General features: G+C 48.9%; 9 protein-coding genes across 9 annotated transcripts; 6 read left to right on the forward strand and 3 right to left on the reverse strand.

Moving 5' to 3' along the window:
• Positions 1-259: 259 nt before the first annotated feature.
• GGI43DRAFT_378356 (uncharacterized protein) lies at positions 260-754 on the forward strand (the record flags this gene model as incomplete). The annotated part of the gene is made up of 4 exons (XM_083202684.1): positions 260-322; positions 389-404; positions 477-539; positions 618-754. The coding sequence occupies 4 exons, from the start codon at positions 260-262 to the stop codon at positions 752-754; spliced, it is 279 nt and encodes a 92-aa protein (XP_083065966.1).
• On the reverse strand, positions 708-1,763 carry GGI43DRAFT_9127 (uncharacterized protein). The gene is made up of 2 exons (XM_083210502.1): positions 1,294-1,763; positions 708-1,189 (listed from the first exon to the last, which is right to left on the reverse strand). The coding sequence occupies exons 1-2, from the start codon at positions 1,612-1,614 to the stop codon at positions 1,064-1,066; spliced, it is 447 nt and encodes a 148-aa protein (XP_083065967.1). The 5' UTR covers positions 1,615-1,763; the 3' UTR covers positions 708-1,063.
• A 763-nt stretch (positions 1,764-2,526) lies between these two features.
• Positions 2,527-6,387, reverse strand: GGI43DRAFT_378358 (uncharacterized protein; the record flags this gene model as incomplete). The annotated part of the gene is made up of 3 exons (XM_083202685.1): positions 2,527-2,571; positions 2,635-6,124; positions 6,179-6,387. 3 exons carry the CDS (start codon positions 6,385-6,387, stop codon positions 2,527-2,529), a joined length of 3,744 nt encoding a protein of 1,247 aa, XP_083065968.1.
• An 867-nt stretch (positions 6,388-7,254) lies between these two features.
• Positions 7,255-9,533, forward strand: GGI43DRAFT_9362 (Zn(II)2Cys6 transcription factor domain-containing protein). The gene is made up of 4 exons (XM_083210540.1): positions 7,255-7,489; positions 7,553-8,113; positions 8,173-8,319; positions 8,389-9,533. The coding sequence occupies exons 1-4, from the start codon at positions 7,430-7,432 to the stop codon at positions 9,169-9,171; spliced, it is 1,551 nt and encodes a 516-aa protein (XP_083065969.1). The 5' UTR covers positions 7,255-7,429; the 3' UTR covers positions 9,172-9,533.
• Positions 9,526-13,979, forward strand: GGI43DRAFT_390035 (ankyrin repeat domain-containing protein). Its single transcript, XM_083204274.1, has 4 exons — positions 9,526-10,538; positions 10,672-11,302; positions 11,374-11,986; positions 12,053-13,979. The coding sequence occupies exons 1-4, from the start codon at positions 9,672-9,674 to the stop codon at positions 13,794-13,796; spliced, it is 3,855 nt and encodes a 1,284-aa protein (XP_083065970.1). The 5' UTR covers positions 9,526-9,671; the 3' UTR covers positions 13,797-13,979.
• Positions 13,980-14,433: 454 nt separating this feature from the next.
• On the forward strand, positions 14,434-15,757 carry GGI43DRAFT_9416 (GET complex subunit GET2). Its single transcript, XM_083210552.1, has 2 exons — positions 14,434-14,721; positions 14,803-15,757. The coding sequence occupies exons 1-2, from the start codon at positions 14,565-14,567 to the stop codon at positions 15,618-15,620; spliced, it is 975 nt and encodes a 324-aa protein (XP_083065971.1). The 5' UTR covers positions 14,434-14,564; the 3' UTR covers positions 15,621-15,757.
• On the reverse strand, positions 15,757-17,866 carry GGI43DRAFT_9412 (uncharacterized protein). Its single transcript, XM_083210550.1, has 4 exons — positions 17,452-17,866; positions 17,156-17,217; positions 16,788-17,046; positions 15,757-16,739 (listed from the first exon to the last, which is right to left on the reverse strand). The coding sequence occupies exons 1-4, from the start codon at positions 17,764-17,766 to the stop codon at positions 15,894-15,896; spliced, it is 1,482 nt and encodes a 493-aa protein (XP_083065972.1). The 5' UTR covers positions 17,767-17,866; the 3' UTR covers positions 15,757-15,893.
• Positions 17,867-19,303: 1,437 nt separating this feature from the next.
• On the forward strand, positions 19,304-19,615 carry GGI43DRAFT_390041 (uncharacterized protein). The gene has a single exon (XM_083204275.1). It carries the CDS (start codon positions 19,383-19,385, stop codon positions 19,590-19,592), a length of 210 nt encoding a protein of 69 aa, XP_083065973.1. The 5' UTR covers positions 19,304-19,382; the 3' UTR covers positions 19,593-19,615.
• An 872-nt stretch (positions 19,616-20,487) lies between these two features.
• Positions 20,488-22,540, forward strand: GGI43DRAFT_9505 (basic helix-loop-helix domain-containing protein). Its single transcript, XM_083210568.1, has 2 exons — positions 20,488-20,732; positions 20,819-22,540. The coding sequence occupies exons 1-2, from the start codon at positions 20,654-20,656 to the stop codon at positions 22,141-22,143; spliced, it is 1,404 nt and encodes a 467-aa protein (XP_083065974.1). The 5' UTR covers positions 20,488-20,653; the 3' UTR covers positions 22,144-22,540.
• Positions 22,541-22,688: the final 148 nt, after the last annotated feature.

Consider the following 22,688-nt stretch of genomic DNA (forward strand, 5'->3'; position numbering starts at 1 on the left):
TCGCTATGCGTCGAATGTTGGCAGCTTTCCGAATCAGATGTTCCGGAGGTGAAAATGTGTGCCTCAGGCCCCCCTTCCGGCCAATGGGCCCGGCTGCTGGGGTGGGCAGAAGTGGGCCAATTGCTGATGTGGGAATTACACCATGAGATAGATACTTGCTTTCGCTCGGCCCACGTCCCTCGAACCAAACATTTCCTCGCAACCCGCAGCAATCCCATCGCCTTGAAGCATCTCGGCCGAAGCCTCTCCGCTCATCACAATGCGCCCTACTCTTGCTCTTCGGGCCTTCCGCCCCACGGCTCGCATGATGCGACCGGTCCCCGTAAGTGCAGCTGTTTAGACGAGCCGTAAAAAGATTCGAGATCCGGCTAACCTTTCGGCGATGCAGAAGGAGGACCAGGCCGGTATGTGACACAATTGATGCTCACCGAGCGCTGCGATTATCTCAGCGACGATTATTAACGTTTTTATTCAAGGCCACACCGTCTCCCAGCGCCTCCGCAAGCTCAAGCAGATTCCCGCTGAGCTGTACCCCCTCTGTACGAAAAGACTCAGCAGCTTTCCCCCCCGCGCCCTGATCGTTCGATTTTCTAACATGTGAAAAAAACTTGTTTTAGTCGTTGTCGTCTCTTTCGCCCTCGGTGCCGCTACCTACTCCATGAGCCGCAAGTTCTTCGTCGACAAGAACCTGCGACTCTCCCGACAGGGCGCTGCCGCCCGTGCCGCCCAGAACGACACCCACGGCGAGCACTAAGCTACTAAAGATTGTCAACTTTTTTCGAAAAGCAATATCCTCGCTTGTGTCATCTTTTACTGCGTCTGCTTAGGGCTTCAGATGGGGGTATTCAATACTGTATATGTCGAGAAAAATTAGGACAGAGCGCCGATGAGAAACACAGCTTGCATGTTGTTCCAAAAAAACTATTGGATCTCCATTCATGTAAAAAGAATACAGTATGCCATGACATGGTCCCTCTAAACACCGTCGCTATGCAAAAACAATTCAAGTAAAACCCATATAACCCTCTTCCAGTCCAATATCCACCCACAGCCCCTCAAACGGTCATTCTAGTTTTGGCCCTGCAACATCCAGCCCCTCGAGGCCTTGCATAGGATCCGAAGCTGGCTCCTCCAAATTTGCCTGATTTGCGACGTCATCCTCTGCCGCGTGCTCAGCAAGCCAGCTCTCCTGTAAAAGTAAAGGCATTAGCATCATCCCGAAGATATCAAAACGTGAAAAAGAGACATAAATATTGAAAAAGACAAGAGTAAAGGAAATTCAAGGAGCCGTACCTGTTCCCAAATGGCTTTTCTGCTTCCCAGTCCTTCGTCAGCACTCTTTGGCGCTCTAGCAGGCGACACCTTGATCACCTTGCCAAAGAACTCCGACTGGTCCATATTGTCGATGGCCTCTTTGGCATCCGCACTATCCTCAAATTCCACATACGCAAAGCCCTTGTGAGGATCCGTAGAGTTTGGCGCGTCTGCCTTGGGGAGCTGCACCTCCACAATGTCGCCGAATGGGATAAAGGCATCAAACACATGTGTGCTTGTGGCGAGCTGTGACAGCCCGCCGACGTGGACTGTGGCCTTCCAGCGAGCAGCGTCAGTCATATTTTCTCAATTGCGTTCGACTGTTAAAATGAGAGGTAAAGAGAGAATGAACTGGAGAGAGTGACAGGCTTGGCTTTGAGAGTTGAATAGCTTGAGTGACCGTCTTAAAACTTCGCTATGTTGGTGAATGAAGTGAAGATAGCTGTTATACCGAAGTTTCCCCGACGCGCGGCATCCCAATGCAGAGCACCTACAATGCGGTATTCTCACCATATAGAAGAGCAACCATGGTAGTAGATAAGGATAACATATCTTTGTTATATAATAAATACTAACGGACATACAGAATTCTGCAGGCAACAATGCTGCCAATTACCAAGAATCAAGCAATATGATGCACTGCTTTTAATGACTTTCATACCCTACACAGATTTGATATTCGAGCAAAACGAGCACATGAGTCGTTCTATTTCGATAGGTCAAATAGCTAGCATAATATTCAAAACTCATACAGTGACGCCGTTAATGATTTTTTTGCCCCCAGTGCGCCGCGTCTAGAAATTGTTTGAGAAGAAAGAGTTAAATGTGTTCTCAGTTACACATAGTACTTTAGTATTCTTTACTAGAGAAACCTCAATTAGTTTGCACCTCCATAGACTCAAAGCTCAAAAGGTGCAGTTGTATCTCTCTATACTTAACGTAATGAAGCTTGACACAGGTGGGAATCACTCAGCGTAATAGTCGATTAGGAAATTTGGCCAGAATATCTAGCGACATGAAATCACAGAGACAGTCAATGTATTGCACACCGAATTCCATTTAACTTGGTATCACCAATCATCATTTATATATAATCTAACTAGTCATGCCGCCCGCGGTTTTAATAAATGCCCTACAGGACCCATCAACTTGATGCCGCAAATAAAATACTACAGCTCTCCATATACCATATAAGACATCACTTTTCTCAAATTAAGGAGTTGCCTTGCTCATGCTGATAAGTCGCTTAACTCCAACCTATAACGAATAAAGTTAGCAAAATGTGCATAGTAATTTCAGAATTGGTTAAATTTAACTTACCATCCAGTTACCACACTCCTCTGTCTTATCTCGGTTAATTTCCATCTGTAGCTTTTGAGCTGTGGCGTAATCCTTCGCCTGGATTGCTTCGGCGAGCTGCGATAGCTGCTCGATTGTCGATGGCTGGATAAGGTCCTCGTTGTTCAAGTGGTCAAACAAAATGTTCAAGCGCTTCTGCGTGTCCTTGACTTGAGGGGCAAATGTCGCCGGAGCTTTAGATGCTACCCGTTGCATATCCTGGCTCAGAATATCCACCAACGGTTGAGCGTTAGGTGGAATATGTGATCGGTCTCCAGGAGGATACTTTGCCGCCGCCGGAGGGGGTGGAGTTGCCTTGGGAGGTGGTGGAGCAGACACAGCGCTGGGCGGGGGGCCACGACTCATCGGAGGGCCTGTTGGGGGCGGCTGAGTGGCTGGTACCTGTCCAGGGGCAGGGGCGTAGGGAGATGGAGCATAAGGAGATGGAGCATACGGACTGGGAGCTGCTTGTTGCTGTTGAACTGGTGGTGCATAGGCATTTGCAGACGGCGGGGGTCGGTTGACTGAGCCAGGAGGTGGCGGCACGGGGGAGCCAGCGTACTGCCCAGGCTGCTGTTGAGTCGCCGCTGCCGGTGCGTACCTATTCGAAGGTGGAGCTCCTGAGGGAGGAACGTTATACGGCGAAGCTGTGCGTGGCATAACCGGGGGGGCTGGATGGGTTGGGATCGCTCCAGCTGGAGGAGCTGGCGGAGCATACTGGTTGGCCGCCGCAGAAGAAGTTCGAGGCGGTCCGGCTAATGGAGACTGAACTCTTGGGGGAGCCGGTCCTCTGGGAGGTGGTGGAGGACTAGCCCTAGCACCTGGTCCATAAGGTGATGCTGACGACGGAGGAGGGGGAGGCGCAACGCCCTGTTGACCCGCGAAGGGTGATGTGATGGGAGCTGCGCTGGGAGTCGCCCTTCGCGGCGCTGCCTTTGTAACTACGGGGACATCATTCCAGTTCTCCATATTCTTAGACTTTGATGCCGGAGGAACTGATGGCGTTGTATTCCTAGGGGGGGCACCGATTGGTGGCGGGGCGACAGGCTGTCCAGTGTATGAAAATTGGTTCGGAGGCTGGTAGCCTTGAGGTTGGTAGCCCTGAGGTTGGTAAGGGTTGACTGGAGGTTTATACTGTTGAGCCGTAGAGACAGCCGGTGAAGTTTGCTGCAGTCCGCCATAGGGGTTCGTAGGAGCCGGAATAGGGGCAGGCTGAGGAGGTTGATAGCCTACTACAGATGGCTGTACTCCAGTAGTAGCAGATGGCGTTCTGCGAGCCGCGGTGACTGGTGCGGCGGCAGGCTTCTTTTGCGTTGCCAGCTTCACTCGGCTTCTGGTCAGCTCAGCAGCTGGATAACTGGCTGGCAGCAAATCAATATACTTCTGAGCAACTTCCAATTTGCCTTGACCAGCCAGGATCTCTGCATATTCAGTGTACTTGTCATAGAGGGTGGTTAGCTTCCAATCAGCCGTCTGCGTCAGTTCTTTGTCTTGGAACTTGGCGACCTGACGGAAGACGGTAACCTTCTCGATGAAGGTCTGCAGTGATCTGGTGTGCACTGAGAAAGTTGAGTCATTGGACTCTTCCTTCATTCCAGCTTGCTCCGATTCATTAAGCTCATCTACCCAGATGGTAACAACCTTCTCAAGCTTGGAGCCTACAAGGTAGCAGAACGAAGCGTCCTTCCTCAGACCGTGCTCGTTAATTCGGTCACCAAGGGCCTCGCAAAGATCTGGGAATTCAATAGGGTCGGAGAATGTGCAGATGATGGCCATGGTCTCCTTCCAGTTGCTAAGATCTGCGTTGTAGACAACGTCCCATAGATTCTTCTCCACAACCGAGCTGATGAGACGCAGGTAGCTAGGGGTGCCGCTCTTACGAGCAAGATAGGCAGATTGAACCTTTTCAACAAGTTCCTGGCCGCCACAGTTGGCAATGAGGAAGGCATCTGCTATGCGATCTTCTTTTAAGCAGATATCAGTGGCTTTGGCAAACTTGCCTAGCATCAGAGCCTTTGTGATCTCCTTCTCGACAGACGAATCATCATCGCTGAAGAGATGGAAAGGGTTATCAGTCTTGGCGCCCTTGTTGGCGGCCAGACCGGAGAGGAAATCATCTCCCTCGCCCTCGCCTTCTCCAAAGAAGTTCGATAGGCGTCTCGGCTTGCCTTCGGCGTCAGTGGCTTCCTCCTGTTTAGTAGCCGTCTCCTTTTCTTCTCCCTCGGGCGCTTCGGTTGTTCCGTTGGCCAGATCCTCTTCCTTGAAGCCGAGGTGCTCAACGATCTTTGAACGAGGATTCTCGCCGACCAGTGTCTCTATAACTGTCCAGTCCGCCTTCTCTTCGTCAGTTTGGGCTTGCTCCTTTCTCTCTTCGCAAAGGGTGGCCAGGTCACCAGAGGCAAGAGCCTCTTGGAACTTTTCAATAGCAGATGAAACATCCGAATCGGCAGAAAACTGTGAGATTGATAGCTTTGACGAGCGTTTCTGACCAGCCTGAGTTGGAGATTCCCTGAAAATGACGAGTTTACCACCAAAGCCAAAAGAGGCACCAATGGGTCGCTCGAACCACTTGGGCGCTTTGCTCAATGACCAAGAGGCTCCCTGAGGTTGGGTCTGAGCAGCCCTAAAGAACTCCTCGTCATCCAAAGGCTTCTCGTTGACGGCCTGCGACGTATCGGGGTTTGTGTTTTGGAGGGTTTGGATGGTAATTTTGCCGTCGAAGCTCGCAGTAGCTGACAGATTAGGGTTGTGAGGGTGGAAAAGAGTTTGGAAAGTCCAGTTGGTAACCTCAGGCAATTCTCCATAACGCTCTGCGGTATGTGGGTTCCATACAATGGTCTTGTTGTCCTTGCCAGATGAAAGCAATAGATCGGGATCCTGCTGGCACCACGACAGCGAAAGGATACCTTGGTCATGTCCCTGAAGAGTCTTCTCTGGAGCATTGGAGTTTCGCAGATCCCACAAGAATATAACAGGAGTGTTATCGTCAGGAGTTGCCGTGAGGAGCTTTGTTGAGTTGTTTGGGTCCCAGGCAATGGCGCTCACAGCCTTGCGGTTGTTATTCAAGGTCAAGGATGCCTTCTTCGTCTTCAAATCCCACACTGTCACAAAGCCACCTGGGCCACCAGTAGCGAGAATGTGAGAAACCTTGCGATTCCAGGCCAAACAATCGATGTCGTCAGATCGAGCTGCTGCGTTTCCCAGACGGAAGGGGTTTTCAATGTCGCCAATGTCGTAGATGAATAGCTCGCCCTTGGCACCCGCAGTAGCCAAAATCTGGGGTTTCAGAGGATTAAACTGCAGGGCCTTGATGGCACCAGTATGTTTTGTCGTCTTGGAGATGGACGCATCGGAGGCTCCAGTTTCGAGTTTCTCGGCGTCCCAAAGTTCGAGAGTGCCATTCTCAAGAGCACCCGCAATGATGCCCTTAGGGTGGTCGGCGTCGGCAGGTCCCCAAGCAATATCGTAAAATCTAACAATTTTAGTGGCCTAGCCAAAGCCATAGAGGCGAATACCAAAATCTTACCTTGAGTCTGTGGTGATGCTGACAACGGGCTGGAGCTCGATGCCCTGCTCTTGGTTGTCCAGGGAGAGATCCCAGATTTCGAGCTTGCTCTCGTCAGAGAAATCGGCATCTACCGCACCAGCTTTTGTTCCAGTGACAACTACGGGCTTCCCGGAGCCGGGTGACCACGCAAAGGTGGCCGTCCGTGGGATATCTCGTAGGCGCACCATGGCGGCGGGGTTGCGTATTAACCAGAAGAAGATGAACTAGATGGCGGACGAGGGGTCTGCCAAGAGGCGAATTGGAAAAGAAATAAGGAAACAGAAGCCCAATCAAAAGCTTTGATGCAGCATTGATGGCTGAAAATTATGCAGCTCCCAGAATCTGGAGAAAGAAGCAATCGTGGAGCTGGGAGTCAGGATTCAAGGCCAGCTAGGTATGATGCCAGATTGCAGGCTAGACAAGATGGCCACATGGATGGTCGGTGTCCTGAGCACCTCCCTGCCCAAAAACCGCGTCTGTGCTTCCCTATCGCTAGCGACAAGGCCCGCACGTGACGCCACTGTGGCTGCTGGCGCTGCGGTTAGCACTAACACCAAGTACCCCTGATATTGTTTTGAGATGGACCTGAAGGGATCGAAAACTATACCACTTTCATTACTGGATAGTACTCATATAATTAAAGAAGTTAAATCTTGACAGACTAGTAGTTGACCTCAACTACGGGGCTGAAGATATTATGGGGATTATTAGATCCCAAGTTCTATGCATTGTTGGCGCTGATGAGCGCACTGGGGCGCGAGGCAATAAGACGGGACAGTTCTACTTTGTGTGTGGGGTAGCTCGATCGAGCTATCGATCTCTATACAACCAACGTGCAGAGTATGAACTATTAAAGCTGAATATAATTAACGGCACTTGATGTTTAGCTGCATGAGCTGCATGATAGCTATACAGCCACTACGTAGATATATTTTCGAAGCAAACGACAAAGAATATACGACCACGTATACACCTGCTAACGATTGAGAGAGGCTCGGTTTTAAGCCCTTGCCTCATCTCAGCATTCTAGCTATCGCCAACGCTTGCTTACACATCATCCATGGATGCTTTCTTTGCTCTCTCAAATCTTAGATTTACACGAATATTTCTTGACATAGCAATGTGATAATATTCGATCACGCCACTTTTTATATGTCTTGGGTTGTTAATTTATCTCATCCGCCCTCTCTCATACACTTCTCGCTTCAGCTTGCTTAGTGACTGTGCAATATGGTTGGAGTTCCAGCACGCTCTCGAGGTTGCATTACCTGTCGCAGAAGGAAGAAGGGAGTTAGTATAGATTGATTTCCCCAGATATTTCAATTTCAAGTCTACTAATAAGTATTAATACAGTGTGATAGGGGAACGCCCGCTTGTGATCGATGTGTTCGTGCGCGGTTGTCTTGTGAAGGGTATGATACGGATATGATATGGCTGAATTCCAATACCAATAGTTCATCTAATCAGAAACGCAATGATTCTCTCCAGCTAAAAATAGCTTCAGAGGATCGGCCTTGGGTTATTAGCTATACAAGAAATAGAGAAGCTGGCTCTCGTGTCGCTCTACCGGACTCTTTTGCAAGATCAGCGAGGGAGCATCTATATTTTGGGCTGTTCTGGAATATCATGATACCTGCGGGACCCCGGTTTTCACCCGAGTCTTCAGATCTGGCTTCAATCGGCTGGACGAGCTTCTTAGGAGACCTTTACAATTCCGAGACGACTCTGCGCTTTGCGACAATTGCTGCGGCGACTTCTATCCTCGGAAGACTCAATAATGATGAGCAACTGCGCTTGAAGGGGCTGCAAGTATATAGCTGGACAATACAAGAGATGATCAAAGCTGTTAAAGAACCAAGCCGAGCAAAAAATGACAGCTTAGTTCTCGCTGCTCGACTCATGGCGTTCTACGAGGTATGTTTTTCCGTGAGAGCGCATTTATAAACTCACTCTGATGAAAAAATTCATGGTAGCTTTACTTTGGCCCTGATGGAGATCCAAGACTGGCTGGATGGCAGAGACACAGCGAAGGACAGCTCGCGATGTTCCTTGCACGAGGGCCTGGCTCATTTATATCAGGGGCTGCTCATCAGCTCTTTGCTGACAGTCGCATCAATCTAGTGAGTGGTTATATTTAAAATCTCCCATTAATCATTAATTATTCTCATGCTGATGCAACGAGCACGTAGATTTTATTAGCAATAAGACAGAGGGCTATATCTCCATTCAGCAGCAACGAGTGGAATACACTTCCCTGGACCATTATCGAGAAATCCACCAAAGACAAACTCATTGACATTATGAGCAGCATTCCATACATTCTCACCCTATTAGATTTTCTTACAATACCCGATTCTCAAGAGGCAGCGGACGAGCTTCGAGTCCTGATCTGGCAGCAGTGTCAAAATACAGAGGCTGCTTTAGCTATGTGGCGGGCTCATATCGATCTGTCCATCTACGATTATACCATCGCAAGATTACCTCTACCTAAACCACAGGCCGATAGAGATTTTTCATTGCTTCACTTGAGTTGTACATACTGGAGCATTTGTCTAATGCTTTCATGCATCATAGAATCTATACCAGGGGACTTCCAGATATCATTGACCGATGCATCAAAACATGCGACAGATGCATCATATCTAAACGCCAACCAGTATCCAATCGTTGCCCCAGAGAAATATGCTTCCAAAATCGCCCACTGTGTCCATCTCTTTTTTGAGCCATTAGCAGGAGCCGTCCAGGGAAGCTCGGGATTTTTTCCTATGGTGTGCGCATTGCGCTTCTATGAGATGGCTGCCAAAATGACAGGTCAAAAGAGCGCAGAGTTGCAGCTTTTATACGATTTATTTAACAGGCCATTCATGGGTAATAAAGTTGAGCGGTACCTGGCATATCTGCATAGAAGCGTGTGGAAGGATGATATGGATGGACATGGTTCTAAGCCAAAGAATTGGACAACTTGGTTTTGAAATAGCTGCCGTGATAATGCAAGAGCCGATTTTAAGGGGGTAGCTTGTGGCTGGATGATGCAGAGCTGTTTTAGATTTAAAATTCATGTAATACTGCGATACCATAGGCCTATATGCTTCAACTGTCGATAAAATAGCTGCCGATATGGTTGCTTGCATAAAAATTTTCATTTATTGTCACCCAACTGCAATAATTCAGATATCAGGGGCTTTCCAGGATATTTAAACTCATTTGGATTAAAAGAAAACAGGCGGCATAATACATATTCCTTATTGGAAAATCCATTGGGCTCTGTGGATTCAGTGATGCATTCTACCATGCCAAACCGCACTGATCGATCCCATGGATGCTCTATAACACATGTGCGGGGTCAATGTAGCCAGCACACTCGACCGCTATTGCAAATAAAATCTTGAGAGCATCAATTTAATATCTATTAAGTTTACTTGCATTTGTTATTGAATTTTGTGGTAAAATATTCGCCTTGGCGAATTGCAAGATGAAACCAAAAACGAGAAAAAGGGTATTGGATAAGGCCAAAAGCTTGTTTAATCGGCGTAATAGGCCTAGGTCTTCGTCTCGAGTACCAGGGGAGAATCCGCCTGCTGGTTCAGTAGCAGCCAGTGCACCTTCACCGTCAGGAGTTTACTTGGAACCATCGAGAATCTCTTCAAAGGAACGGTCTAGTTTCTCATCTGCAACACCAAGCCGGTCTTCGTCAGTTGTTCCATCAGCAGTTGATACACCTTTATACTACAAGACAAATCCGAAACCGTCAAAACCGTCTCAGCTTTCTCAAATACCTGCATCTCATTCACTCTACTTGTCTTCTATTCCGTCAATAAACTCTCCTTCTCCTGATCTGTCACCGGTGCCTTTAGCGGTTCCAGAACTTCAACCTATACAATGTTGCGTAGATTCATCATCAGGGTCCCCCATTATAATGCCTCCTGAAGCTCGAGCGTTTCCTGAAACCTTTCCATCAACGCCGCCTCTGCTTCCAGATCTGTGGAGCCGAGCTATTGATGAGGCTAAAGGTGAAAGTGAAACCTTGAAATGGCTTCAAAAGCGTGGGCTGGTGTCCACAGATGGCAAGCCGCAAATGAGCCAGAAAAGTACAGAAACTTCACAGAGTCGATTGGATAAAAAGACTCACATAGAAGAACTCATCAGTCTTGTTGAGGCAAACAAGCTATCTGAACAAAACGACAAGCCACTCAAGATCCCAGTTGGGAATCGGGAAATCATTGCCCGAGATTATGTCGCTAATACTGCCGCCTTTATTACGAAAGTCGGTGATATTGCTTTCTCTTTGGCGCCAGTGGAGGCCAGCGCACCGTGGGCTATTACAAAGGCGGTTCTAAAAGTAAGTTTATATTTTAATGCTATAACGCTGTTCTCTTAGCCAAATGAATGAGGCGAACGAGATTGAATCAGCATCCACCTATTTGTGTTAATTTGAAACTAGCTTTGAGTGTCAGAAAGCTTACTATCCCTAGATTCCTGTCCACCAGATCGAGCAAAAGGCTGCCCTTCTTGGAACAGCCAAATGGTTCATCAGCATTGTGCGCAGAGGTCAAATCTATGAAGATTTATACACAGTCGAAACCACAGACAAGAAAGGCGTACAGGGTTTGCACGACGGCCTGCTTCAGGTCTATATTGCCGCTATAAAGATGCTGGCCAAATCAGACACCTTATTTAACAGCAAGACAGCCCGACAGACATTAACTGCAATCTTGGAGCCGGGCTATGCTTCCGATTCTATCAAAAATCTAGTTGAGAAAGAGAAGAAGCTCGATCGAGAAATTTATGCCTGCGAAGCTTCGCGGTCTGTGATATCATCCTCGCTGATGAATACGCAAATAAAAGTCCTGGAGAAACAATTATATCAACTATCTTCGCCGCTTCCCCAGATTGAGAAAGGAGTAGCCGGTCTTCTAGCGAGACTAGAGGAAGATAAGCTCAAAGAATTATTAGAGTTTATAAGCCCGGAGATGTTTGGAAAAAGTCACGCTACTGTTGTAGAAAAAAGAGTAAGTAATACAGGAGACTGGCTATTAGCTAGCAAAGAGTTTCATGCTTGGCAACGAACACCTGCTTCAGCTGTGTTATGTCTCAAGGGAACCAGTAAGTCCACCCCCAATGACTTTTCTCACCTATGCACGCAAAAGCAGTATAATTAATATAAACCACTCCAGTTGGTACCGGCAAAACATATCTCACATCTAAAGCGATTGATCATATAAAACAGGCAATTGAATCGTCGCCACAACATGATGAAGGGTTCGCGTTTTTTTATTGCAACCGATCAGGACCGTCAATGCAAGATCCGCTTCTTGTTTTAAAAAGCTTCGTTCGTCAGTTAGCCGCCAAGGCTTTTGATACATCAGGCGTCATCCAATATAGCCTTATCCAGAGATGCGAGACAATCAAGAAAGAGAAAAGAGACTTCAACTATAAGGATTGTGAAGACTTACTTTTAGAATCATTTAATTTATATTCAAGGACAACTATTGTTCTTGATGCTTTAGACGAGACAGATATCACCGAGTATAATTTAGGTGCTATTCTCACTACGCTAATGGAAAAATCCGAAAACTCCATTAAGATTTTTATATCTAGCCGACCTGATCGAGAGTATTTAGAAGCTTTCGAAGATGAGACTATCATCGCCGTGGATGCGAACAATCAGCAGAAAGATATTGAGGCTTTCCTAGTCGAGAAATTATATACTACCAAGTTCTTTCAACAGCGGAGTCAAGTCATCCAAAACGAAATCAGAAATGTATTTGCAACACGGAGCCGAGGAATGTAGGTCGTTTCAAAATTCACTACTGCATTGCTGTTTGCATAGATTTGTAGTTCTGATTTGTACAGGTTTCGATGGGTTTACTTGCAGGTGATGAGTCTCAAAAGGCTCATTACAGACAAGGCAATTTATAACTGGGCTTGCAACTTGCCAGTTGACTTAATGGCAGCATATGATCGACTTTGGGAAACTATTAAAGAGCATGACGAAGCTGATGTTGCTTTAGCGGAACGGGCAATTATGTGGGTGTTATGTTCTTTGAAGCCACTCAAAACAGCAGCACTTCTACAAGCTATTCGGTATATTATCCAAGGCTCTATATTATTGCGCAATGAAGAGCAGACGCAACAGCAAATTCTCTCGTTATGCCAAGACCTCTTAACTATCGATGAAGGAAGGGGAGTGTGGATGTTACCACATGCCTCTGTAGCTGAGTATTTTGTGAAAAGGGGCCAGATGAGTTTATGGGAATGCGATATATTCGCTTCAAGACTCTGCCTCAACTTTCTAGTGGATCATCATCCTATACCGAACGATGATGGACATTTTTCGTCTTACGTTGCACAATTCTGGCACAAGCACGTTGCGCGATACGACAAATGGCTAGGATCAAAAGAGCAAGAGGCAGATCCAGATCTCGCAGCGGCCCTGAAGCGGTTTCTTGGATCGCCAGGTAAAAGCAGCGCCAGCTTTCGAGAATGGGCCCGTGGCGTTACTAAGGGCATACAAATTCGGACCACCTTATCTGTCGTGTGTCAATATGGATTTTACTATACCTTGCGCGACTGGTGGACGCAGCCTGGCACAATCACAGCGGAAATGGTCCTCAAAGAAGGAGGTGGCTCTACCATACTTGGGCTCGCGGCTCAAGGCTACTGCATGCCAATCTGTAGACATTTGGCCAAGTTGATTGAGGCCTTACATCCGAAAGGAGACGCATACTATACACGCGCACTGACGGAAGCGATTTATGCAAACAATTTTGATATGGTGAAGTTTCTTGTGAGGGAGGTGAAGGCAGATGTCAATTTTACGAGCCCAAGGCCGGGTAATAATTCTGCTGCGCAGGCTGCGGCGATAATGGAACCCGAGAAACTGCAATGGCTGGTGGATCAAGGCATCGTGGATCTGGAGAGAGAGAATGACAGCGGTAGTCGCTATGGCAACGTTCTAATCACGGCAGTGGCCTGGGAAAACTTCGAGTCGGTTCGAATTCTGCTCAAGGCCGGAGCCAATGCGGATGCTGTTGTGCAACATGGCAAGTACGGAAGTGCTCTTGTGGCAGCAGCAAGTGCTCTTGTGTTAGCAAGCTTTGGCTCAGAAATGGTTCGACTGCTCCTCGATCATGGTGCGGATCCAAAACGGCCCATGAGAGGCGGTCAATACGGCAGCGCGCTTGAGGCATCTGTGGCACGAGATTGGGAAGACGAGTATGAGGAAGACCGCAGAAAACTACTGCTCCTACTGCTCGAAGCTGGCGCGGATCCTGCCGCCGTGTTTGACCATGGCAATTTTGGAAGTGCATTGGCCGCTGCAGCATTTTGGGGGCACAGAGATAGCCTCAAGGCCATGGTTGATAGGGCTGGGGCGGAGCGTGCCATTGAAGCCCTTCGCCACAGCAGGCATCCTGATGAGCGAAAATTTAGGGATAAACGGGATATTATGCGCTGGAATGAAACAGCTACCTACCTGGCTGAGGAAGTGGGAGTAAATAAAGAAATTCTTCATACAATCGGCTTCTGGGATGTCGAGCCCGAGCCTTATGATGGGATAAGATATATATCGATACTAAGGTATAACAAACAGCCCTAGGATAATGCTATTTTCACATGTATTTACTACTTAGGCCTACTTAGTCCCATTAACTTGGAACCAAGTGTTGCGTCCTTGGGATATAAACATCATATTCATTCGTTTACGAACATGTCGTAGCTCTTATGCCTCTATCAACAAAGCGATTGAATTATTACTATGCGAGAAGCAGGCTACCTGAATAGCGAATGACGATAAACAGTCACATAAAAAATAGCAATATTCTTCTGTAAAATGACTACACATATAGCGTTAAAGCTTTTGCAAATATCCCTTATTAGTCGAATCGCCATCGAATACATGTAATAGATTGCGTGGCAATTGGAGAGGTGAATGTTTTAAGGAGGCTCATATGCAACTACAGTTAATTATATGTGTACCCTTATACATGGACTTGATATCTGTGTTATTCATAACTCTTTGTTTATTCTCTAAAATTGATATAATTATCCATAATGTAGCACTCAATCAGCTGCTGTCGTCAGAATACAGAAACGCGGCGCCTGGGTATAAGTGCTCTCAGAGCTACTCTACTAGCTATTAGGACGCACTAACAGCACATGTTAGTGTCCACCAAAGCCGCGCCCCTCCATAGGTCCATCTAGAATATCATGTGCATGCATGCATGTACATACGTGGGGTCTCGTGTGTGCTGTCATTTGCTGTCCACCTTTTGAGGCCACCTTCTTTGCCATTCCGACTTTTTTTTGCACGAGCCGACATCGACATTACAGCTCGACTGAAGCTTTCGCGCAATTCCTCGCAATCATGGCAGACACTGCTACCACCAACGATGCGGACGCTGCCGCCCAGCGAGCTGCGGAGCAAGCGCGGCTACGCAAGGAGCGCAGAGAAGCAAAAATCAAGGCTGGAGGATCCGCGAGACTGGAAAAAATCACCGGTGTAGGCGGTCGTGTTACTGGAGGTGTGTATCATTTTGAATACTGCATTTTCCTCTTTTTTTCTCTATGAACATTGTGCTGATGGGTGTGCTCCACCTTGATAGATTCAGGAACTACAACTCCATCTGCTCCAGATGCCTCCTCAACCGCACCAGCAGCTACCGAACACCACGACCCTGCCGAAGTCGACATCTCGGAGCATTTCTTCGCCCCCAAGAAGACATCTCGCAAACCGATCAATGGCGTCTTTTCTCCCAGCCCCGAGCCGTCGCTATCTGAGGCACAGCTGCGCCAAATGATGCTCGGTCTCGATCGCCCCGATCAAGCCGGTACCCCCCCTAGCGGCGGTCCAGCTGGTCTAAACTTGCCTCCGGGCATGGAAGACGACCCCATCATGAAGATGATGTCGCAAATGATGTCCTCGGGCGCGATCCCAGGCTTTGGCGGCGCTGATGGAGCTTCCAACCCTTTCGGCAATATGAACATGCCACAGCAGCAGGCCCCTGTCGAGCTGCCCAAATCCTCATCCGTAACTCTCTGGCGCGTCGTTCATGCCCTTGTTGCCATCGGCATGGGTCTATTCTTCCTCCTGACGACACAGTTCACCGGCAGCAAGATTGAGCGCGAGCGCATGGCCCTGGCATACGACCAAGAGGTTGATGACGAGATGGAAAAGCGCAAGAACTTGTTCTTTTGGACGTTTGCTACTGCTGAAGTTTTACTGTTATCGACAAGGCTGTTCCTCGACAAGAAGAGTACTAACGCTACTGGGTTTGTTGCCACGGCTATTTCGTACTTGCCGCAGCCGTATCGGGGGTACATTGAGATTGGACAGCGTTATATTCAGATCTTTACTACCGTGAGAACGGATATTCTCACATGCATTTTTGTGCTCGGAGTTGTCTCATGGTGGTTGGGATGACAATTTCCCAACAGTTTTTACAGCATCGTATAGTTTACGGGAACGTATCATACGCATGGAAGGAAGTCTTGGATTATCAATCTCATTATAATACAAAAATAGAAAATTAATATTATTCATTTAAACCATTATCAAAGAGCTGGCTCGTGCGTCTCATCTAAACGTAAATAAACCAAAGGAGATGGGCTAAGAAAAGAAAAGAAAATCATGTTCGCATCTCCATAGTATCCGGTATGATAAACACAGCATGCTCCCTTACCCTTTATTTCCTATTTATTTCCTTAGTACCATGTTTAATAACCCTCCCATTACGCCTCTAACTCGTTTCGGGTTCTCGAGAGCACATGTAAATACAACTGCCGTGCTCGCCGCAAATATCAATTTCTCCCGCCATTGCTTCTCTAGGGGATACCGACGTGGGACCAGCGTCGCCAGCGCCCTTGGCGCCACGAACAAGGCCATGTCTTTCCTTCTGCCCGCAGTCTCGATGAAGACGCTCCATCCGCAGAGGTAGCATCCGGTGCCGACGCAGAGACCACCATCAATCCGTTGGCGGGATGGTATATCCTTGCCGAGGATGCGGGGACCGAGGCGAGTGCGGCCTAGGCACACACCATAATAGAAGAGGGTGATGAAGGTGGCAAGGAAAGTGGATGATCGGGTAGAGCCGGTGATGGCTTTCATCAGGTCGATCCGTTTAGGGTTGCGTAGCTGAAGGGCTAGGGCAAGGGGGAGGTAGGTGAGCATAGACCATTTCCAAGAACGAAGGAAGCGGCTTATAGCATGATATTCGCATGATGAGCCACACCCCATATGGACGAGGTCGCAGGGGAAAGGGATTTCTTTAACGGGGTCACCCCATTTCGTTGGGAGGCCGTAGTCTTCGCACATGGACGTCAGCAGTGGCGCCTGGCCAGTTTCCTTGCCGTAGATGAGCTCCCCAAATCTGCATCGCCGTAGAGCTTCGATGAGTCGTAGGTCGACAGAGGCAGCGGATGTGATCCACTTGTTGTAGCTGCGAGGAAGGCTGTCTGGTGAGTAGAACCACGCCCACATAATGAGCCCCGAGGAGGCTGCAAACACGGCTGGGTCCGTAAGACGGGAAATGATTTGCTCAATCTAGGCAATTAGCTCGAGAAAGGAGCACAGTGAAGAGAGGCTACTAACCACCGTCCACTTTTCCGTAGCCTTGCGGCGACTACGGTGCTGAGACCACAGCTCGCCAACAAGGACATCGGCAGCGCGAGTGACAGCAAAGAGAGTGAGATCAAGCGTTCGACCGCCATAACCGTTGGGAGCAGCCTCGGCCAGACCTTGCTGTACCGATGCCAGACCCGCATCTGTCAATGAAGGGTGTGTCCGCTTAGACTGTAGAAGCTGGAGGCTGAGCCATCCTGATATGAAAGTGGCCAGCCATCGTGCTAGTCTGTCAAACAACCTGTCAGCCTCGGCCAATATAGTCGTCTTTATGCGGATGTAAAGATGTTACACAATAGGACCAAGTTGGGTCATGCAATCTATATCCGGAGACTTACCTGAGTTGTGATGCCGCACCTAGTTGGGTGGCAACACGGCTGATGATCTTGAGCAGAGGTTCCTATATCAAATTACAAATAATCGTCAGCACATTGTATGCCACAAATGAAACCGCTATTGAAGAGTGTACTAGCTGAAATGGGCCACAACTGATTCCAGACTATCACAAACATGGAACTACAGGACCATATTTTGCCAAAACACGGGCAGGTGGAAGCTCATTCAGGAACACCAACCTGCAAGCCATGTCTCATCTCCGGTTGTTGAGCGTCTCACTCCAAGTTCATCCTCTTACCTGTAGCAAAGTAGAACCTCCTACCAAGGCGGCGCAGAAGGTAGGAAACCGTCGTGGATCTAAGCCCGTGCGTAATATTCGAAACGCAGAGTCCTTAAACGACCGTTCATCTTTGTCAGCGGATAGATACTTCTTCGCGCTCTTGCGTTTCTTGGAAATGAACTGAAGGATCAGTGTCAATAGGCGAGGCGCCACGGCAGAGGCATAGCCCAGGAGATAGGCCCGGACCAATGGCCGCAGCGGTGCGGGCAGCGACTGAAAGCTCAGTGCCCCTTTAGGCTGGACGGTTCGCAGGGCTGCCACAGAGGGTTGCATCTCCACGGCCAAAGGACTGACTGAATTGGAAGGTTTAAGAGAGCAGCGCTATGATATCGGGCAGAGACAATGGCGTCCCGGCGATATCTCCAGCCCGCGCCTCGCAGCTGAAAAATAGGCTTGACAGATTAGAGTTCAGCTGCGTGACGGCAGGGATCCCCAGAGCAGAGCAGCGCCACGAAGTCAAGAATGAAAAGAAATCAAGAGCAAAAAGATGTAACGCGCCGCTCGCTTTGGGTCTCTTCGGGGATGCCTGCACGCATTCGCTGGCAGCCCAGAGACTTGCGAATTGCCGCGGCTTTTCGCCAGCTAGGGGCGGTAGTGTGACGCGACCGCTCTTCTGCGCGATGATATCGGTGCGGTGGCCGTACCACAGCGCTGTGGCGTACTGTAGGGGCGAAGAAGCTTAAAGGGGGAGACGCAGTCACGCCTGAAGGACAAACACCAGCCAATTGCCCCCTCGTGGGTCCCTCTTCAGGGTCAGCATGAAAAGAGGCTTGAGAATAGTACAGGAACTGGTAATTGGCGGTACTATTTTGGTTCGGACTTTGGCGTTGAACGTCTAAATAAAGGGAACTTTTTTTTTTAAACAGTTGATCCATGGAGTTGTGCCAGGATATGGGGTCTCCTAGTGTGTAAATCAAATCCGGAGCCTCGGCAGTAGATCCAACAGCTTCCAGATGCGTTGCGGCTCTTTGCTTTCTGCCTTGTAGAATAGGTGCTAGTACTATTTGTCAAGTACGTACTAGTATTATTTCATTACCTCTTCAAATTGATAATACTACTATATTATCTGCCCATTGCTACTCTGTATATACAATGCACAAGGATAGGGCTAGTAGCGTCACCGGTATGTAGTACTGCTAAGGGCAATCAAGGGGCATGCAACGCCTCATTCAGCCTGAGAAGCAGTTCTGAAGATAGCTAGAGAACTAAAACTCCCAAAGGCCGACAGGTCACGAACCCGAGCTCCACCGAACGCCCAGCACAGACAACGGGGGCTAGGAACTTCTGTTTTTCTTTTTCTAGATCGAACAACAGGGGGATACGAATCGCATAACCTGGGATGTGGCGGTGATGGCTAGGACTGTTTCGCGGTCTCGGCCGAGCGAGACACAGATGCGGCCAAGTGCTCCGTGCTGGCAATCCTGCCGGCATTGCAAATAGTAAATTGAAAACAACACCCCGTCCAAAAGGGAAATTGATAATTGACAGAACTCGATGGTGTAACCATCATTTTCGGCATAATGGTGATCATTGAGCGGCACGGCGTGGGGGACCCCTTGGTAATTTTGCAGCATCGACGAATGGACGATGGCTCAGGGCGTCGAGAGCCATTGTTCGTTCAAATCCTTTACGAACGACAGCCGACGCATTGCTACGCCAAAGTGAGACACAAGATTTCTACGGCCAATGTCCGATTTAAGCAGGTTAAGAGGAAATCTTAGCTCTGGTGCCGTGGAGGGGTACGTGCATCTCTCCGGTGCTCCGTACGGAGTTTTTCCACGTTAGTTCCCAGATGCATCTCGGTGTTCCGTCATCTGGTCTTATTCCCTTCATCATCTTCGATTGCTGGTCGAGGGGTGCCGAGTCTGAGCTGGAACAAATGGCATGTGATGCTCGCTTTGAAGGATACCGCTAAAGGCTGCCGTCTCGTCCAAGGCTGGCCGGCTCCATCGTCAAACAGAGTGTGTAGGGCAGAGTGTACCGAGTACCAGCAGATTCTGCGAATCAGAGCGAAGGGCGATATATCAGGTACCACCGCCCCTCCACGCCCACCAAGCCTCGATACAGCGGTACACGGGCTTGGCCGGTATTTCCGATAGCAGATAGACATGGAAAATAGAGCTACATGCCGCACCGCTGCGCTAGAGCCACTCCATACCCCTTCTGAAAGCCCACCAGGTGACTTGAAGCGGGCCCTGACGGGACAGGGATGGCTGAAGTTTTTTTTTCTGGCTGTATCTGTAATGACGGCGTCGTAGGGACAATAGCGAAATTCCTTCATGCCATCGACATTGACGCACAGCCCGAAAGCGTTATTGATTGACACTACCTGCGCCGTGTTGCATGAACGCGCGTGGGCCGGCTCGACTATTGAGCAATACGACTCTGTACGGCCCTACAAAAAGCCACCGTACTCGGTAGGCGTTCTAGGTTATTTGAATTCAAGCTCCAATTAATGCCAAAACTGCCCGTCTAATTGGCAGCTCGCTCCCGCATCCCGAGGACTCCGCTATTAAGTACCACGCTGCAGCAGCTATATTGCTTGCTTTTGCCTGCTTCCAGCACAGGGCAGCTGAGCACAGCACGACTCTCATACATACATAACTAATTCATGTCCTCATGGGGTCGCCTGTTAGTGGAGTGACTGACGCCTCAACCTGCTCTCGTGCCGTCCGCTTGCTGCAGCTTCTGCTCTTCCCTTTCTCCATCCTTGATTTGCGACTTTTCCTCTTACTCTCATAATCTTCTTCATCCTGCTTCTATACCGCATTAGTCGTGCCCAGGCTGTGCCAGACACAAACACTCCCCCCCTCTCCCCACTGTGCATCCTCTTAGCGGGCTGCACTTCCACCAAAAAGCACCGAAACCGTGACCCTGCTGGACAAACCACGGCTCCACTTGGAACTCGGCCTCACCTCATGTTCTGCTTCAGCGTTTAAACCTCGATCCCCCCGTTTTCCTCTTCCATTACCCCGGATTTTTGTCCCCAGCTTCTTTCATGTGCTTCTGAACTAAGATCGCGTGCGCCCTACAGCCACCAGCGTCTATAGTTTACGAGCCCAGGACAGAGCTGCAGCGCCTATTCTTACAGCCGCCTTTCGCAAACCATCACGGGCTCGCCTCGGCCGCACCATCTCTACCAAACTCTTAAGGCGCACCCATGCTCGCCGTGCGGCAACCTCCCAGCAGGATGGGTTCGTCGCAGCCCGATTCTGATCCTTTCCAAATGCCCTTCGGATGTGAGATGCCCCCTCTCCCGCTCTCCACCTTTTATACAGCGTATAGGTCATATATCGATTGCAAAGACTGACTCCAGCTCTTGTAGATGCCGTCGATGGCAACAACGAGCCTATTTTTGATGCCCCCGAACCTGCGCCCGGGGCCCCCTTGCTTAGTGAAACTGATAGCAAGTTCTTGAACGACTTTTTCGACGACATGACCGCGAATCAATATAACATGCCTTCTTTCGGCGAAGGCTTGAATTACCATGCCTTGTTTGACCTGCCTCCCCAGCTCATGGGGACAGCAACTTCATATGGCTCTCAGCCGGCGACGCCTCTTGGCCACGAATCACATCTAGACTTCCCGATCGACTCACATAATACTCATGGATCCACGGCTGGATCACACCTTATGCCACCACCGCCACCACCACCGTCTCATCCTCATCCTCACTCTCATCCTCATCCTTCTCAATCAGCTTCTTACCAACAACACCCCTCCGACGATGTCTTGAACGCCGCTGCCACGTTGATGCAAAATGGACCCGGGTTGCGCGGAGGCCACAAAAACAACGATCCGTCTGCTTCACGGCGATCTCTTGGCCCTCCGGTCGGCCACCTCCGCCATCAACCCCTGGAAGAGTTCAGAGAGGAGAGCCGGAGAGGCATGGTGCAACCCGAAGTCGAAAATACTTTCACAGAATGGATGTGGGGTTCAAAGGGACGCCAAAATTCCGCTCCCCGGCCCATCTCTGTAGATTTCCAATGGGGCTCTGATTCCAACTTTAATCTCGGACAAGGCTACACACCCGAAGCGAACAAAGAGACGGTCGAGACGATGCAGCAAGAGCAGCTCAAGTGCCTCGAGTGCCTGGAGCCTAGCCAGAGCGCTGCGACAACCCGTCCGAGCAGTCCAACAAATAGCTCTACGTTTGGGGTAGGCATAGTTCGAGATACATCAGAAACAAGGGAAAAGCCGGGTGAAGACGGTGCACCGCCTCGTAAGAGGCGAAAGAGCAAAATCAAGAAGGATACTGGAGATGAAGATGATAACGAAAGCACCAACGGGAGCAAGGCTGCTGCAGCAAAGCGGAGAAAAGCAAAGGGGGAACGAAATGGATCCGTCTCATCGCCTCTTATGGACGCTGGCACAGGCGGCAAGCGGCGAAAGTCCACTGTGAACGGAGCTAAGCCGACAAGGGAAAACTTATCGGAAGAGCAAAAACGAGAAAATCACATTCGCAGCGAGCAGAAGCGTCGAACTCTTATAAAAGAAGGCTTCGATGACTTGTGTGACCTTGTTCCCGGGCTAAAAGGAGGTGGCTTCAGCAAAAGCACTATGCTGACAATGACAGCAGAGTGGCTTGAAGAAATACTAGTCGGGAATAGAGAGCTGGCTACGCAGCTTGCCGCTCTCGAAAGACGATGAACCTATGCCTGGACTGCCGATGTCCGATTCCATATATGACTTTCCTTTTTCTTTTGAACTTATCAGCGTTCGAATATGTATCATTCTGTGGGAACAATTGCGAGGCGTTCTGTGTTCACACGCTATAGGAGAACGAAAACCCGTGGTGGTATAATGAGTGGCCATTCTGTTTCATTTCTGGCTGGAAAGGGGGAAAATGAAGAGGCATATAAATGTGCCAATATTTTTATTTATTTATCTATATATGATTCCCGAATTGATTAGGACGCACAACATTACCTAGCTAGTAGATAGGTACTAGATTAGTGGGCATCAAAAGAACGATGTTAGCTTTATACTTGTTGGATATCTGATTTTTCTTCGCCTCTAAAGTACCGTATCGTATGTTGATATATATTAACTAAGTACTGGAATGGTTCCTGAAGTCAATGAGCCACTTGCCAATCTAATAGCCTCCATCTCCTGGGAGCGACTAAATTAGAATAGCTCGTCCGCCATACGATCTTACCCCTTGTTTCCTTAGGCATCCAACTATTCTATTTCGC

Source organism: Trichoderma evansii (assembly GCF_050947405.1).
Source record: "Trichoderma evansii strain SZMC 28006 chromosome Unknown GGI43scaffold_1, whole genome shotgun sequence".
NCBI lineage: Eukaryota > Fungi > Ascomycota > Sordariomycetes > Hypocreales > Hypocreaceae > Trichoderma > Trichoderma evansii.

Bases quoted from the DNA above. Each gene is read 5' to 3' on its own strand.
- GGI43DRAFT_9127 (XM_083210502.1), bottom strand. From the start codon at position 1,614: ATGACTGACGCTGCTCGCTGGAAGGCCACAGTCCACGTCGGCGGGCTG. The intron at 1,190-1,293 runs GTACGGCTCCTT...TTACTTTTACAG, and splicing joins GAAAAGCCATTTGGGAACAG to GAGAGCTGGCTTGCTGAGCA.
- GGI43DRAFT_9362 (XM_083210540.1), top strand. From the start codon at position 7,430: ATGGTTGGAGTTCCAGCACGCTCTCGAGGTTGCATTACCTGTCGCAGA. The intron at 8,114-8,172 runs GTATGTTTTTCC...AATTCATGGTAG, and splicing joins GACTCATGGCGTTCTACGAG to CTTTACTTTGGCCCTGATGG. The intron at 8,320-8,388 runs GTGAGTGGTTAT...ACGAGCACGTAG, and splicing joins CTGACAGTCGCATCAATCTA to ATTTTATTAGCAATAAGACA.
- GGI43DRAFT_390035 (XM_083204274.1), top strand. From the start codon at position 9,672: ATGAAACCAAAAACGAGAAAAAGGGTATTGGATAAGGCCAAAAGCTTG. The intron at 11,303-11,373 runs GTAAGTCCACCC...AAACCACTCCAG, and splicing joins GTTATGTCTCAAGGGAACCA to TTGGTACCGGCAAAACATAT. The intron at 11,987-12,052 runs GTAGGTCGTTTC...TGATTTGTACAG, and splicing joins GCAACACGGAGCCGAGGAAT to GTTTCGATGGGTTTACTTGC.
- GGI43DRAFT_9416 (XM_083210552.1), top strand. From the start codon at position 14,565: ATGGCAGACACTGCTACCACCAACGATGCGGACGCTGCCGCCCAGCGA. The intron at 14,722-14,802 runs GTGTGTATCATT...CCACCTTGATAG, and splicing joins AGGCGGTCGTGTTACTGGAG to ATTCAGGAACTACAACTCCA.
- GGI43DRAFT_9412 (XM_083210550.1), bottom strand. From the start codon at position 17,766: ATGCAACCCTCTGTGGCAGCCCTGCGAACCGTCCAGCCTAAAGGGGCA. The intron at 17,218-17,451 runs GTAAGAGGATGA...AATTTGATATAG, and splicing joins GAGGTTCTACTTTGCTACAG to GAACCTCTGCTCAAGATCAT. The intron at 17,047-17,155 runs GTAAGTCTCCGG...GTTGTTTGACAG, and splicing joins GGTGCGGCATCACAACTCAG to ACTAGCACGATGGCTGGCCA.
- GGI43DRAFT_390041 (XM_083204275.1), top strand. From the start codon at position 19,383: ATGCTCGCTTTGAAGGATACCGCTAAAGGCTGCCGTCTCGTCCAAGGC.
- GGI43DRAFT_9505 (XM_083210568.1), top strand. From the start codon at position 20,654: ATGCTCGCCGTGCGGCAACCTCCCAGCAGGATGGGTTCGTCGCAGCCC. The intron at 20,733-20,818 runs GTGAGATGCCCC...CAGCTCTTGTAG, and splicing joins TTTCCAAATGCCCTTCGGAT to ATGCCGTCGATGGCAACAAC.